Source organism: Mirounga angustirostris, unplaced genomic scaffold (genome assembly GCF_029215605.1).
Source record: "Mirounga angustirostris isolate CCGP_5_RB_7025 unplaced genomic scaffold, mMirAng1.0.hap1 SCAF_5, whole genome shotgun sequence".
Taxonomy (NCBI): domain Eukaryota; kingdom Metazoa; phylum Chordata; class Mammalia; order Carnivora; family Phocidae; genus Mirounga; species Mirounga angustirostris.
The window spans coordinates 176,517,750-176,533,831 of NW_026991713.1; the positions used below are offsets into that span (position 1 = coordinate 176,517,750).

Consider the following 16,082-nt stretch of genomic DNA (forward strand, 5'->3'; position numbering starts at 1 on the left):
CGGGACTCGATCCCGGGACTCCAGGATCATGACCTGAGCCGAAGGCAGTCGCTTAACCAACTGAGCTACCCAGGCGCCCTGGGGTGGCCCTTTGGACGTGGGGTGCTGGGCGTGCTCCTCTCGGTTGTAAAGACACACATGTGAACAAGACATTCAGCGTCCCATGGGGCTGGGGGAGACACGGACGGACCCGAGTCCTCACGGCTGCGCAGGGAAGCAAAAACTGTCCAGTCTTGGGGTGGTCTCCGAGCGTGAAGGCCATCACCCCTCCCCTCCTGCGGGGTGCCCGCGCCCCTGCGGCCGCGCATCAGCAGGAGAATTGGCTTCCCTCTCACGCCGACCCTGACCCTCTGACCTGTTTCGGCCAGGAGAACGAAGTCAAAGCGACAGCGTACCAGGTTTTGTTTGTTTTAAAGAAACCTGGCTCCTTGGAAGCCGGACCGCCAGCAAGCTGCCATGCTGCCAGGAGGCCCAGGCAGCCACGTGGTGAGGGAGCGGCCCGGGCACCTCGAGGGTTCCAGCCACGTGAGCCAGGGGGCCTGCTGGAGAGCAGCGGGGTCCAGCCGGATTGCGGAGTGGTGACCGACAATGAAGGGTTTCGAGCGGAGCTGTGGGTGATTGGCTGTGCAGCAGGATGTTTGTTACCCCGTAACCATCTTGCACAAGGGTGGCGCTGTCCCCTGAAGCTGAACATACGTACACCTCGTGCCCCCGGCAACCCACTGCCAGGTAAGAAAGAACCCAGAACCCCGCAGGAATGTCCCAGGAGACATGTATACAAGGATCTTGGCAGGGACACTGTTTGTAACAGCCCGGAACGGGAGACGGCCCACACGTCCATCCCCAGGAGGAGGTGAACGGAGAACGACCCGGCCACGAGGACACACGGGAATTTCCTGAAAACCCAGGAGAAAGATGTATGTACATGTCCTGTTCTAAATATATCCTTGGGGATAGTGTGACTGTCTGCAAAACCCAACAAAAAGCCTTTGCATTCCTCCCATCCATTCACGATCTATTGCGTATTCGTGGATCACAAGCGAGATGCTCTGTATTCGGGTAACTTGCAGGCTGTGAGTAGAGCCCCCCGAGAGGAGGGGGCCTTGGGCACGCGGCTGGGGCCCTCAGAGAGCATAAACATCCCGCCGGGCCTGAGGTGGGATTAGAGGGAAGACCCAGCACACGTGCCCCTTCAAACAAGCCTGCCAAGTCGAGGACCTGCCTGCCTTTGGGGTCACCGACCAGGTGATGGCGGAGGTTGCCTGCCTGGCCCCACGTCCAACTGCTCACGAGAACCTGGAAGAGAGTCCTGGTGGCCGGGACATTGGAGGTGACCTTCCCAAAGCCAAACACCCACAAATGCACACTGTGCACATGGGAGTCACACTCCGCTGTGGGTCGAACGTCTGTGCCCCAAATCCCTATGTCAGATCCTAACTCTGGGGTGAAGCCCTGACATGTGGGGTTAGCGTTCTTCTAAAAGGGAGACCCGCAGCTCCCCCTACCACCCCCCGCCCTGGCCTCCCGCCTTGTGAGGACACAGCGAGACGCGGTCTGTGAACCAGACACGGGATGTGCCGGCACCTCGATCTGGGACCTGGAGCCTCCTGAGCCGTGTGAGACTACGTTTCTATTGCTCCTTCACACATTCTGGCCATCTTGCTGGAGTCTTAGGTTCAAACCTTCTGTGATCTTATACCTTCTGAATGCCTCGCGTGCCCTTCACTCAGTAGCCACCAGTTCTAGGCGGCCTCTGTGCCCCCCCCCCCCAAATCCTTTGTCCGAGAGCAAATTCCAGTCTTGGAACTGGAAAGAGAAGGCCCCCGTTAATTGTTGAGGGAGAACACGAGGTCGCTGTAGAGCTGCATACTGATTTAAGGAAATCAACTTATAAAATGACCTGTTAGAGAAGAAGCTGGAAGGAGACACACCAAAATGTTAACCCTGCGTTAGCTCGGGGCGGTGGTGCAGGTGACCTTTGTCCTCTTCATCCATCCTGATTTTTTCAGATTTCCACACTGAGCCTCCGTGTTGATCATCAGAAAACTGTTACCAATGTTTATGTTTGGACACAGATCAGCTGGGATGTGCTTCACGCAGGGGGACCCCCGCCCACCTGCCCCTGCCAGGGACCACCGTACCCCCACTCCCCGGGCAGGAGGCAGCACTGGCCAGCAGGCCTCCTGCATCCTGGGCCCGGGGAACGGGGCCTCTAGGCCCTCACCTCACAAATGCCTGCACAACCTAGCAGCTAAGAGAAAGAGGAAGACAGCCCAGGGCACCCATCCCCGTGGAGTCGCAGCCCCTGTCTGGTGGCCACTGTGCAGCAGGTGGGAGACCGTCTGGCCCACCCTCACTGGAAGGAGGAGGGAAGGGACTGACAGCATCAGAGGAGGGTGGCATCTCGGGCTGAGGTAGGACAGTCGTGTACCCCATTAGGAAAACCTTACCTTGAGGGATTCCAAAGACGAGTCGCTCACTGGAGCGTAATTGTAAACTGGAACAAGGGGTTTCGATTTTTAAACAGATTTGCGATTATTATTTAGAAAAGAGCTCAGCAACCGTGGACCCCACCCCGCCAGAGTAAGCTGGAAGGTCCGAACCCTCAAAGCACAACAGGGAAGCTACATTTAAGTTCAAGACCAGCAAGTTAATGGTGACCTGTTCTGGTCTCTCAACCCTGCCGTGACAGAGCCCCGTGTGATCTGCCCCCGTGACCTCCCAAAGCCCTGTTCCCCTGAAGAGCCTCGCTGGGGGCCACGCCAACGTGCCTGGCACTTCCTCTCTGGGAGACAACGTGCGGAGCAAGCCCAGCCCTGGGGGAGCCAGGGACCCGCGGCAGCTGGGATGTCCTGTGAATGGAAGCAAGCGCTCAATTTAAACATTACTCCCCATGACCACAGCTACTGCAAAGGGAGAAACCTGTAAGCGTTTCACTGATTTTACTTAAAGGCTTGTTTTAGGGCTGGCGGTCGGGTTTGAACCAGGCGTCCCCGGGGAATCATTTCAAAAGGGGATCGGACTTTAGAACGCTGTTTACTTGCTTCAGGTGCCTTGTGCCCCGCAGGACAGGCCCCTTACGGACACGGCCCAGCGTGCGGCACCGCGCAGACCCCCGGCTTGGCATGACTGCCCCCGGGGACTTGTCCGAACCCGCTCGTGTCCTGGGTCTGGCAGACTCCAGCTAGCTTGGGGAAGGTCAAGTGAGGGAGGTCAAGGGGGCCCCCTCCACGGACACAAAGGGCGGCCGAAAGCCCCACTGCTCTGAGTCCCGGCCACCCCGCCTTACACCTCACGCCTGGTTGCTCTAAAGGAACTCAAGTACTTCTTTACGTTAACCCCCTGGAAGAAAAATACAGCGGGAGAAACAAAATCACAAATGCCCTCTATAAAAAAAGGGAACCCACATGAGCACCTGCAAAGACTTACGGAGCCTTGCGTGTTTCCCTGAGAGATTAACAGCTGCGTGCGTGTCCTTGAACAGGGCGGCCGGGGGAGACCCCAGCAGGGGGAGACCCCAGCAGGAGGGGCGACCCCAGCGGCTTCGGAGACTCACCTGCTGGGGGCACTGCGGGCCTTTCAGAAGCAGAACGCTACCCAGATGTGTCTGAGCCTTTGATGTAAAGGGAACGCGTCCTCCAACCCAGAGGGAGCCGTGTGGCCCAGCATGGCAGCACTCCAAAGGACGGGCTTCTAACAGAGGCGGCACCCGAAATCACAGCTGAGCCCGGGGAGGGTGGGTGGGGGGGAGGGCGGAACGTGCGCAGAGCTCCTCCCGCGGCCTCCCCATCACCGTGGGCCCGCAGAGCCTCGGCAGCGGCCTCCACGCGGACAGCCCTCACCCGCCGAACCCTACCCATCCCGTGAGATGCAGCGTCCTGAGGAAAACCTTTCAGGTGAGGCCAAGAATACTAGTGGGAAGAAGCGGGTCATCTAGTTCACAAAGGACAAAAATCAATTCTGGATGAAAACCTTTATAAGATTTCAGTCGGACTTCAGGATTCTGCTGTTTTGCCATCATGTTCTATGTAGGATTACAGTGCATTTAAATATGGTACAAAAGAGATGCACAGCTTGGGAGTAGGGAACGAAGCAATTGGGGGGTGGGGGGAGAAAAGGACACCACAGGTTTTAATTTCTTAATGCAGTTGTGAAATGCGAACAGCAATGGGCTTTCCAGTCCCGTTGGGTCTGGGACGTGACCAGTAAGCACACTTACTCACAGTGCATGTGCGCCCGGGCACACACACACACTCCCACCTCACCCCCACCCCATATACACCAGCAGCACATACAACAGGTTCGCCTGAAAAAGAAACGTAAGAAGGAATGTCATTAAATTACAGCTCAGTAAAGAATGGAACAGTATGGAGAGGACGTATCAAAACAGTCCCTTTAGATTCTGAGCTTTAAAAAGATTTCATTTTTCCAAATTAAAGACTTTCCTGGTCCTTCCTCCAGGGAAGGATAAGAGGGGCTGGTCATGCCTCAAAATCCAATTTTTTGTGCTTCACAAAATCACAGAAGGAAAAGGTACAACATGGGCCAAGGGTTAGGACCTGGGTGGGGACTAAAATATCCATCAGTGAGCTCTGCTTGGCAATGAGCTATTGTTCTAAATTTTCAGTAAGAAATCTGTTGTTCACAAAAGGGGATTCTATACAAAGCACTCCTCCCAAACAGAATACCAGTGGCTTGAATGCACTTTCTTTTGACGTCTCTGACACCGCCGGACCCAAACCACAAGTTCTCGACCTGTCCACCTTGAGAATTAAGTTAAGTACACTTGTAAATAACGTATTTGGATTTTCAGCTGTGCTAGCCAGTGTCACAAAGACATTTTAAATGAGCGTTCCTGTCATTCCCTGCATGCCAAAGACGGGGCCTCAGGGCATTTAGGGCGGGGGACACACAGACCAACCCAGCAGGGGCCACATGCGGCCAAGGACAGCAGTGTGGGGCCAGGGACACTGTTCCCGCCGCTGACCACCCGCCTCCTTTTGCAGGGCTGTGACCCGAGCACACCTAGTCTTTCCTGTAAGAGCCCCCGTCTTCCCGTCTGCTCCCTGAACGGATCCATGAGTAGGCAAAGCCTGGGAACTCCGCCCTTGGCAGGCGCGGGGCAAATCAGTGCTCCAGGGGAGCCGGTGTCCCACGCTGGCGGAGGGGGCTCTGCCCTGGGGGGACCGTGGACCGGCAGCGCTCTGGCTGTGCGTCTCCCCAGCCCCCTCCCTGACACCCATGCAGGCGGAGCGGGAAAGGCGGGGACGAAGGGGAGCCACGTGCCCTCCATGTGCCGTATACTTCCGTTGCTCTTATTTTACTTTTCCGACCAGCTTAGTATTCAGAATCAAGAACTGAAGAGCCACCGTCGGTTGCATTCCGTAAGACCCGTTTCTGTTTCAGGGTTTACGGGCACCGCCCGCCAGGCAGGGATCGTCCTGCGGTCCAGCACAGGAGACCCGGGCCCCCGGGGGCCCACCCAGGCCACGCCACCAGGAAGGTGCTAGAATCTGGGGCTCCACGCAGGTGTTTCCAACTCCAGCTTCAATCCGACTCCAACCGTGGCTTCCACGGCTTTAGAAAACTCGGTTTGGTCCCAATCCACACGTGTCTATGAGGGAAGTGTCTGGGTTCTGTTTCCTATCCCGTGATTCCTTCGGGAGCTTGGAACATGATGACGAAAGTTAACATTGGCGTATGGTCTGGAGTTGAGCAAATTAGTGCCACGTCGGGTTCGTTGCGGTGCCTTTCCGTCTGAGCTTGCAGGGCGGTGGCAAGAGCTCTGCTAACGAGCATCTCGGCAGCCTCTTCGGGTTCTCCCCTTTCCCGTCCCCGCACGCATCTCAGGCCTCCTGACGCCCCGGCTCAAAGCAGCACCCGGCCAGCCCTGCCGGGGCCCTGGGGCAGGCAGGGGCGACGGTCGCAAGCCGCTCAGGCCACCTGTTCTAACAGCCCATCCTACCGTGGAGGAAATGGCGGCTGACGGGGAAGGGCATCCCCAGGCTCCTGGGTCAGACGAAGGCACGACGTCTGCCGGGAGACACACAGCGCAGATCCGACTCCCAACGTCACCGCGCGTGCGGGGGCCAACCAGCAGACGCCCCGATGGGCAATGTTTAACACACGGGAAAGGCAGTTCTGTCTTCAGTAATCAGGAGGCCCGAGCGCAGGGCCCGCCACCCGCCGTGCGCCCCTTTGCACTGATTTTCCCGTGAATGCTCACCCCGGCCAAATGCGCCACTGAAGACCTGGAGTCCAATGCCTTGCTCCAGAGGGGACCGAGAGGGGGCCTTGCAGGCCCGACACAGGCAGGCTGTGTCCCGGGCGGGCCCCGCGAGTCCTCCCCGGCTCGGGGCTCAGCCGACGCGTGCATGTCACACCTGGGACGGAAGCTCATGGCTCATGAGGGTGCAGGCCGGCGTGCCAGCCGCTGGGCAAAGGAGAGCGTATCCCTTCATCTCCAACTAGCACAGCACCTCAGGTGGCCGCCGTAACCAGTGCTTCTAGAGATTTCCGCTCCAGTCAGGACTTACTCTGCGTGCCCTCTGCACCAAGGCCTCCACCTCGGGGTCGGGCATGTAGGGTGGGCCGTCCGTGCCACCAACGACTGCCCTCTTCCCCACCTCTAGGCCACGCGACCGTCACGACCAACACAACCCGGAGCGGACGCTTGGCCCTCGCCTGCTCAGAAGCCTGACAAAGGGAAAAGGGAGGGCGGATCCAGAATATGTATATATATGTATTTTTTTTACTTCTGTCTTTAACCGTCACCATTCCAAAGATTCTAGAATGATCTTTTACACCATTAATGCCACTTGAATTGCCTCAAAACTTGGACTGCTAGATGTCTTGGTTTGGAATGCAGTTTGAGGTATCTGCGGTTATGTAACTCTGTAAAAATGAAAAGGGGAGCTGGGCTAACACTAGGACCTGTGACCACAATCTCCCGTCACTTTTCTGAACAATTCTGTAAGATTAAAATAGAAAAGGCACATATCACCCTGTGAAGCAGGTGCTCAGAGCCAGCCTCCCGCCCATACCCCCCGGAGTTTCTATCTCTAGTATTTCTGATGCAGGTGGGAAGAGCCCCTGACAGACGGCGGGGCTCAAGGTCAGAGGGCAGTTTGGGTGCCCCCCACACTGTAATTCTGTGCTCCATGGGTACAGGGAATAGCTATAAAATTCCCTAAGAACAAGCACCCCTTCCCCCATCACCCCACTTATTCAACAGGAAAATTAAAAGACCAGGTAATTTAATTACACAACTGAGACCACTTTCCCTCGCTCTGGCCTTCTGAGGTGTTCTTTCAAGTTCACGTGCTGTCCGAAAGGAAGATTTTTAATACCAGAAAGAACTCCTCTCCTCCAATACCCACATGGAAAATAAGATAAAAGTCCAGCAAGCAAGAAATCCCAGAATAATCCAATTTGGAAAGAATTTAATTAACAAAATAAAATGGGGGAAAAGGGCCCATGGGGGGCTCTGGGGAGAGAGTTCTCCTCCCCACGGCTGATGCCCCCAAGCCTGGCAAGCCCAGAGAGGGCTCTTGGACCCGCCCGAGCAGAACCCGCCTTGACACCTAGACCACTCTGCACGATGCCACCTCCTCGTGTGCACTCCTCATTCTATACAGATTTTAAAAACCCAACAACTGCCATTGTCATAAAGTGGCTTCTAGTTCTCCTACTCTGGCTTGGCACGTTAATGCATGCAAAGCAAGGTTTCAAGGGCTTCACCAAACAGTTAATTTTGGCAAAAAGAGAAAACAAAAAGCTAAGATTCCTAAGCAGGATTAAAAGCCACTGAAGTGAAAACGATGTATTTCTCAACAGTATGGAATGAGACTACAGCTACAATCTTTTTTTTTTTTTTTTTTTTTTTTTAAAGTCTCTGCCATCCTCTCTCCAGCTCGGGTCAAAGTTCATAGCAGCATAACACAAAGTCCTCCATCAAGCCAGTGTTCCCTGCTTTGGGGGTCAGAGTTCACAGGTCAAGTTCAGTCAGTCCGAAGAATCATAGGAGGATGCTCACTGTCCTCCTCCAGCCGCAGAGCGCTGGCCTCCTCTTCCAGACATGTGCCGCCCACTGCTCCCAGCTCGTCTGTGTAGGCTGCAAAGAGACAGCACGGCCATGCTCAGGGGCTGGGAGGCAGGGAGGCTGAGAGGCAGGCTGGGAGGCTGGGAGGTGGGGAGGCAGGGAGGCTGAGAGGCAGGCTGGGAGGCTGGGAGGTGGGGAGGCAGGGAGGCTGAGAGGCAGGCTGGGAGGCGGGAAGGCAGGGAGGCCGGGAGGCGGGGAGACAGGGAGGCTGAGAGGGAGGCTGGGAGGTGGGGAGGCAGGGAGGCTGAGAGGCAGGCTGGGAGGCTGGGAGGTGGGGAGGCAGGGAGGCTGAGAGGCAGGCTGGGAGGCTGGGAGGTGGGGAGGCAGGGAGGCTGAGAGGCAGGCTGGGAGGCGGGAAGGCAGGGAGGCCGGGAGGCAGGGAGACAGGGAGGCTGAGAGGGAGGCTGGGAGGCTGGGAGCCTGGGAGGCGGGGAGGCAGGCTGGGAGGCAGGGAAGCAGGGAGGCTGGGAGGCAGGGAGGCAGGGAGGCTGGGAGGCGGGGAGGCTGGGAGCCTGGGAGGCGGGGAGGCAGGCTGGGAGGCAGGGAGGCAGGGAGGCTGGGAGGCAGGGAGGCAGGCTGGGAGGCTGGGAGGCAGGCTGGGAGGCAGGGAAGCAGGGAGGCCGGGAGGCGGGGAGGCAGGCTGGGAGGTGGGGAGGCTGGGAGGCTGGGAGGCAGGGAAGCAGGGAGGTGGGGAGGCGGGGAGGCAAGGCCTGGCAGCTACAGGCTGCAGTGCACACTAAGACTAAACTGTGATCCATCTCTGACTACAAGCTTTTTGCAGCCTTGGGCAGCTCAAGACAAAGTCCTTTATTTTCCAAAATTCATCAATGTCAAAAAGACACTGCACAGTAAATAGGGGCTTCCTGAAGGACAGGCCACAGATTTTCTTCAGTGAACAGGGAGGATGGGGATAGTTCTCAAACTGGTGATGCCAGATGCTTGACGCCAGACAGTGCTTCACCTGACGGAAAGGAACGCTTCATCTCTGAGTCACGGTCAGCACGCAGTCTCCTGTGTGAGCAAATCTACAGGATCGCCCACCTGAGGTCAAGCTGGTTGCGGGGGGAGGGGGGATGGCTGCGTGGCCTCATCTGTCTGCACGATGACTGCCCAGCACCCGCAGGAGGGGCCCCAAAGGCAGGCCTTTAATGCCGTCCTCCCAGGGCCCGAAAGCTGAGTGGGGGGGGGGGGTCCTACGTGTGCTTACTGAATGATGACACAGGACCAAGGACACCTGCTTGGCAATGTCAGAATTCAGGGTAATACTGTAGCCGAGAGGCTGCTAGCCAGGGACAATTCACGTGTGCCCAAAGCAGCCTGAGCCATCGTGACTATTCTTCCTTCAACAATGAAGAAAATGAATTCAGCCTGACATCCCCATCTGACAAGAGCTTGCCTCTGAGCCCACCTGTCCCCTGCCCGGGGGAAAGTGGCGGGTGGGCCGCGCCGCTCGGGGGAAAAGCGCCAAGCTCGGACCGCAGCGGGAGGGCCTGGCACCATGTGCCTTCCAGGCTCGCGTCACAGCCTTACCAAGTCTGGTCGGAGACGAAGGCACGTGAGTACCTGTGGCGACAGCCGTGCTGTAGGCCTGGGTCACTAACGGGCAGTCGTGAGAGGCTGAGTCTAAGATTTCATTGGTCGTCTCCATGCTGCCATCCAACCTGGAGGAAGCGGAGAGACAGAGACACTGAGGCCGGTCGGGGGTCCTGGCAGACGTGATGCAGCAAAGGCACGAGGCCGCTCAACGTGGACCCGAGCGTGCTCATCCCGCGTGCCTGTTCCCGCGGAGCTTCACCTGATTTGTACTTGGGAAGAAGTTACACCCACGGAGATGATCTTCCGTGTTCAGACTGAGGATCATAAACAGAATTCACTATAAAGAAAATACCCCACTTTCACCCCCATTATAATTATAGCATTATAGTATCATTTTTAGAGAATTTCTGGATAGTCCTAAAAAAGCAGAAGCAAAATCAAACTGCACTACTTCCCAATGAACAAATACCACCGCCTTCCCGTCAGAGAGAACAGCTACATGTCACCACCACACGGCAGGTGCTCCGGGGACGCGGGCCACTCTGGGGATGACGCCAGAGCATCGTCCCTTCCTTGCAACATGCTACGTTCCTGCCTCAGCCCGCCTCGTCCCGCACCAGCCACCTGTCCAGCCTCCACCCGGGCAGTGAACGGGACGCCGGCAGGGGGCGCAGGAGAGCGGGAGTGTGGGGGAAGCAAAGCCTCCCAGCACAGGCCAGCTCCACCGGGATGCGCCCCTTGCGCCCCCGGCTCCCGAGGGCACGGCTGAGGGGAGGCCCACTTACTTGTGCTGTTTCATCAGGGTGCACTCGCCTCCCTCCTGGGGGTCCAGGTTGTACATGTACAAGTACCCATCGGAAGCTCCCACCAGGAGCCGGGGAATCTTCTGAATTCTAGCGGGAATAAAAAGGAGCCCCGTCCTAGGACCGCAACTTGCAGACGATGTTCCGATTACACCGGCAGCCTTGCCTTGGGCACCCCCACCCCATGTGAACACGAGCTGGTTCCGGGCGCTCGACATACTACCTACGGGTCAGGAGAAGGACCGCGCCCGCTGTGCTGCCTGAGCTGCGGCATCGAGGCTGAGGGGGTACCTGCTGTGAGCAAACACCGAGGCCCACAGGAGAACCGGTGTGAGTAAAAGCAGTTTCAGGGCTTCTCTAGTTACTAAGGGTGGGTATTCTCATAAGCTTTTTCCCCTGAGTTATTAGCTGCACAAAAAGGACGTAAAATAACATTTGTAAGATTCATGGAATCGGGGCTCCTGGGTGGCTCAGTCGTTAACCGTCATGGTCCCAGGGTCCTGGGATCGAGCCCCGCATCGGGCTCCCTGCTCCGCGGGAAGCCTGCTTCCTCTCCCTCACCCCCTGCTTGTGTTCCTGCTCTATCTCTCTCTGTCACATAAATAAAATCTTAAAAAAAAAAAAAAAAGATCCATGGAATCACAGGATTTTCAAGACCGTATTTTCCTGCCCGGCGGGAATCCAACAGGGCTCACGAAGCGCCACGCGCGTTCTCAGGCTACTCCGGAGCCGCACGGACAGCCTCCGACTGTGTTAACCAGCCGGTTCCGTAGGCCCCGAAGGGTTAACTACTGGCAACCTCCTACAGTTTTGACTTAATGGTGTTTTTTCACTACCGTTACAAACATCCCAACCAACGGAGGAAGACTTTCTGGATCAGAACACGGCAGACGAGTCATTCGAGGCTAGTAATGGTGGAGAGGGTTCCCTCCACATCCACTTTGACCAAGTCAAAGGCCCAGGTTTGTGGGTTGTTTCTGGACCAGGAGAAACCTAGCCGGGCCCTAGTGCCACCGTCTCCGGGGTTTGCGACCAGGTTCCCGACTGGATGGACACCAGCAAACGGGAGAGGCAACCCCGTCCATACTCACGTGGCCAGCGAGCAGATGTTCTTGTGGCCGCAGAAAGGCAGGCGGACTGTGGCAAAGGCTCTGCCCTGGTTGAACATTTCTGTTACTTGGGAGGGCAAGTAGCTGGTGGAAGCCATGAGTACCTTCCCGAAGTACCCGGTCCAGGTGGTGGGCTCCTCCTGAGGTCTAGGAGGAGGAACCATCATCAGATGGTGGGCTCTTCACCAGAATGACCAGGTCCCACTTCAGGAGCAAGTATCAGCCCTGAAACTCGAAGAGGACTTGCCCGTACCTCAGGAAAAAGAGGTGCAGAGAACGACAACGTCTCGGGAGCCTGGGAGCACTATGGGTGTGTCTTCCGGGAAGGGTCAGAGGAGGCCCGTCAGGTTGCAGAGCCCAGAATAGCCGTGCTCTCCTGAGCGGCCACATTAGACTGTGGTAGATGATTAGGCCCCCCGCCCCCCGACTTTGCAGCAAATGTGAGGACGTACAGAGCTAAATTCGTGACCGCCCCCCGCCCCAGATCTCTTTAATACGAAGTCTCCAAAAACCTTATAAGCAAAATCTCAAATTATTTTCCCAGAGCCCATTTTTGCTGTTGTTCATCTTGCATATATTTTAAGTCATCTTAAATGTTCCTCTGAATAAGACAACGTACAAACAGTATTCATCCTAGTGGGTCCTGTTAAAATTTAAGGAAAGAACCAGCCCTCCACCATGCACATCCCTCAGAGTAACACGTAATTTCAATCAACTGCTCTAAGAACGGAACCCGCCTGTGGGCAGCTTGGAGCCAGACCCCACCCCGAGGGGGCGTCTACCCTTAAGTGCTTCTGTGGGTCAAGGTGCTGCTAAGAGGTGGACGGGTGCACGGACCCCAGGACGTCCATCTTCACCCTCCCGGCTTCCTCTTTCCGGGAAGGCCATTTCCCTGCCGAGCCCGGGTCTGGTGTCACCTTACTCTAGAGCCAGCTCCAGGGTCTTTATTGGCAAAAATTACTGAAGGCAGGACAGGGTCTGTGTGGTGTTCCCATCCAGTCAGTGGAGAAGGGCCTTGTGTTTTTTAAAACAATTGTGTCTTTGCAACTCACTTTTCTTTCACAGTCTCGAGTTTGAAGATGTGCACAGTCTCAGTGTTGCTGGATGCGGAGAGGAACATGCTGTCCATGCTGAAGGCCAAGGAGCAGATGCTCACACACCTGCGGGCGAGCGGAAGGGGGCTGGAGTTACGCGGTCGCCCACAAACCCTGGTGCCAGTGATTAGCAACCTTTCTCCAGGGACTTTAAAATGTCAGAGAAGAAAAGTTCCCAGAACAGGCAGACTTGGGTCTACTGGTATCTTTCTTATTCCTCTCCAGACATCTTTTCTTTTCTTTCTCTCTTTTAAGATTTTATTTATTTGAGAGTGAGAGCACGAGAAGGGGGGAGGGGCAGAGGGAGAGGGAGAAGCAGGCTCCCCGCTGAGCAGGGAGCCCAACACAGGGCGCAATCCCAGGACCCCGAGATCACAACCCGAGCTGAAGGCAGACGCTCAACTAACTGAGCCACCCAGGCGCCCCTCCAGACAGCTTTCCAAAAATTTTTCTAAAGAAAGGGAAATGTTTTAAAGGTAATACCAAGTTAAGAGCAATTCTTTAATATTTTCTTAGCCAATTTTCTTTGAAATTCCAAATAACAAAGGGAATCAGAGCTTCATTACACCGTTTTCAGCTGAATTAGGCTGCATTTACAGCACCAAGGTTAGTAAAAGAAAACCCAGTAAGTAAGTTATAGCAATTCTTAACGTGCAAGGAAACTGACCACCTTGGTAATGTTGAAGAATAAAGCAAAATTTTCAACATGCTAAGACTCTATAGTTGATCTTAAAAGTCACTGTAAAAATCCCAAAGCCTCCAATAAATGTGCATTTCCTCACAGCCCTACAAGGACAAGGCGCGTTTCGCCCGGAGGGCTTGTACAAAGCTCTGGTGATAAACGAGGGAGGCTTCTTGCTTTGCCGGCGCTCCCAGGGACGCATGGGTGCAGACGGGAAAGGTGCGGCAAGCGAAGCCCGCGGGAAGTGAAGGGGCCGAGCTGGGGGAGCACGGGGCAAGGCGGGTTTCCGCGAGCGGGTCGGGGGGCCTTCCCGAGGCACAGACACTCGACACAGACGTCAAGGGCTCAGGAGTCGGCCGGGCACGGGCCGGACACCAGCAAAGGAGAGCCCGTGGACACAGGGCGCTGCTCGGCGGAACCACCGTTTGGTGTGGCAGGAGTTGGGAGACCAGGTTGCGACCAGGTTCCCGACTGGACGGACACCAGCAGGCACACACTCTCTCTTTCGCTCTCTAAAATAAATCTTTAAAATAAAATGTTTTGGACACAGGGTGCTGCTCGGCGGAACGACCGTTTGGTGTGGTAGGAGTTGGGAGCGACAGGGAAGACAGAGCTGAAAAGGCAGAGTGCGGGAGGCCGGGCTCAGAGACCAGGGCTGCGGGGTCTGGAGTTAGCCCTACCGGCGTGAGGCGGGCCCTGAAGGCTCCACACGGGGTGTGCTGACTGCGCGGACACCCTCAAAGAGCAACTGGGGCCACGGTCTGAAGAACGGACCAGAGGGGCCAACAGCAGAGACCAAGGCACACGAGAGGTCAGACGGTGGCGATCCAACCCCGGGCGGGCAGGGGCGCCGGGGAGATGGGGGTCGGTGGGACTGGCCCGGGGCACCGACACCCCTACCTAACTGGAAGGGAGAAGGGGGCCAGTGTCGAGCCCCTCTGACTCGGACCCGGTCGATGACCGTGGCAGCGTCTACCACGTGGTAAGGCACGTGAGCGAGGATGGGCACATTCTGGCTGGTCGCTCAGAAGGCAGCCTGGGCTACACACACAGGCGAGGAGTAGCAGCACCCAGACAACACGGGGCAGGGGCCTGTGGGACCGCACAGGGTGGGATGAACGAGGCTCCAGGGCAGAAGTGAGATAACGAGAGGAGGAAGCGGAGCAGGAACAACAAAAGATGACAAATCTAGAATGGTGTGGTGTAAGGAAAACCAAGGGAAAAAGGGAAAGAAACACAGGAGGCAGTGATGCGGAGGGGCTGGGGCACGGGAGCTAGGACCCTAAAGCACGCGTGTGCCGTCTGTGGGAAGGACCCCGCGGACGAGAGGGAGCGGTGACACAGTGCGAGGTCCCCAGAGGAGGGGGCAGTTCTGGAACACCTCCTGGCCCAGCTCCCGCCCTGAGGTGGGTACTCTCAGTTGCCCCCCCTGGAATGGGGACCAGACCCCCGGAGCCAGTCCTGCGGCAGAGGATCCAGGCCTAAGCAGGATGGACGTTCCTTTGTCCGGAGCTGGCATCAAGGAAGGGAGGTGTGTAGACGGACAGGGAAGTAAGTGATGACAGGGCGGAGGGGAGCTGGGGGCAGGTTTTCAGGGCAGAGAGGCAGGACAGGAGCATGCTGGCCAGGTCAGGAAGTCACTGGCCTGCCACCTCGGACCAGGTGGAGGAAGCCACGCGGCCCCACAGGCCACTTCTTCCTGATTCCCGGGCTGCCCGGCCATCGCCCTCCGTTCAGGTGGGATCACAGACAAAGGAAAACCAGTTCGCTTTATAAAAACGTTCCTTTACCCCTCAGGAGGACTCCAAAGCCTCCCCTCACCACCCAGGGGGGTTGAAAACACTTATGCATTTAAATGGGGTTCCCAGGGCTGCTCTAAGTCTCCACTTGTTGATCCAGAGAAAACAGAACTGAAGTCCAAATGTTAGCTCCAGATCAATTCCGAAAACTTACATATCTTACCTCTTAACTCCTCTCCGGAACTCAAAGAGTTTTTGTCCCTCTGGAATGGAGAATACCCTAATCACGGTCCCCTGTGACAGGTGGAAAAAGAAAGAAAAAAGACTGTAGCCGAGGAAACCCAGCCTGTGTCTCCTCCTCAGACTCTGAAGGAAACACGAGGGGGAAACACACGTTCCCGGCTTCCACCCCCGACTGTGTATTTCCTCTTTTCTGTAGATACAGCCGCCACCAGGACTCACTGTTTCTCCCAAACACCAACAGTCTTGATGTCACACGTACAACAGCTCTAGTTATTTCTAAGTCACCTCACACACACCATCTGCTCGTCGGGAGGCACCACCTAACTCAGCTGAGGTCTGAGAGGTCTGTGGCCCCCCCCACATCCTTCCTTGTACTTCAGGCTGAGTTACTGATCGGCGGGGCTTCCGGGACCGGGCAGAGGAGTCTATGAGTGAGCAGACGAGCTGCTGCCCTTCCCGGCACGGAGATGAGGCACTCTGGAGATGCCAGAGTCCCTGCCGCACCCCCCAGTCCTGCCTCCCCCAAAGTAACAGGGCCTTTGTGGCTGGAGAGACAGGACTTGGACATCTGGGAGAGTAAGAGAAAACAGCCAAGAAAGTGAACACAAATGGGACTTTCAACATCGAAATGTTAAAAGAATACTAGCAAGCTACGGTAATAAAATAGCACAACAAGAAAGAGACTCCTAGAACAAAATGGAAAACCTGAAAACAGGCAGTATTTCAAATTCGCGGGGCAGGAACACGTAACCTGACATATTTTGGAAGGTTCAAA

At 56.3% G+C, this 16,082-nt stretch overlaps 1 protein-coding gene across 8 annotated transcripts in view; it reads right to left on the reverse strand.

The window, feature by feature from the left end:
* Positions 1-7,414: 7,414 nt before the first annotated feature.
* Positions 7,415-16,082, reverse strand: part of WIPI2 (WD repeat domain, phosphoinositide interacting 2) — a 36,802-nt gene continuing 28,134 nt past the window's right edge. For 2 of the 8 annotated variants that reach the window (XM_064593358.1, XM_045875883.3), the window contains 6 exons: positions 15,288-15,358; positions 12,602-12,709; positions 11,532-11,696; positions 10,423-10,530; positions 9,632-9,762; positions 7,415-8,113 (listed from right to left, as the gene is read on the reverse strand). In XM_064593358.1, coding sequence (XP_064449428.1) covers positions 8,001-8,113; positions 9,632-9,762; positions 10,423-10,530; positions 11,532-11,696; positions 12,602-12,709; positions 15,288-15,358 — 696 coding nt within the window. In that variant the 3' untranslated portion in view covers positions 7,415-8,000. Of the gene's footprint in view, positions 8,114-9,631; positions 9,763-9,896; positions 9,952-10,422; positions 10,531-11,531; positions 11,697-12,601; positions 12,710-15,287; positions 15,359-16,082 lie in introns of all 8 variants that reach the window. The other 6 variants (XR_010412049.1, XR_010412048.1, XM_045875884.3 and 3 more) reach the window with 6 other exon arrangements.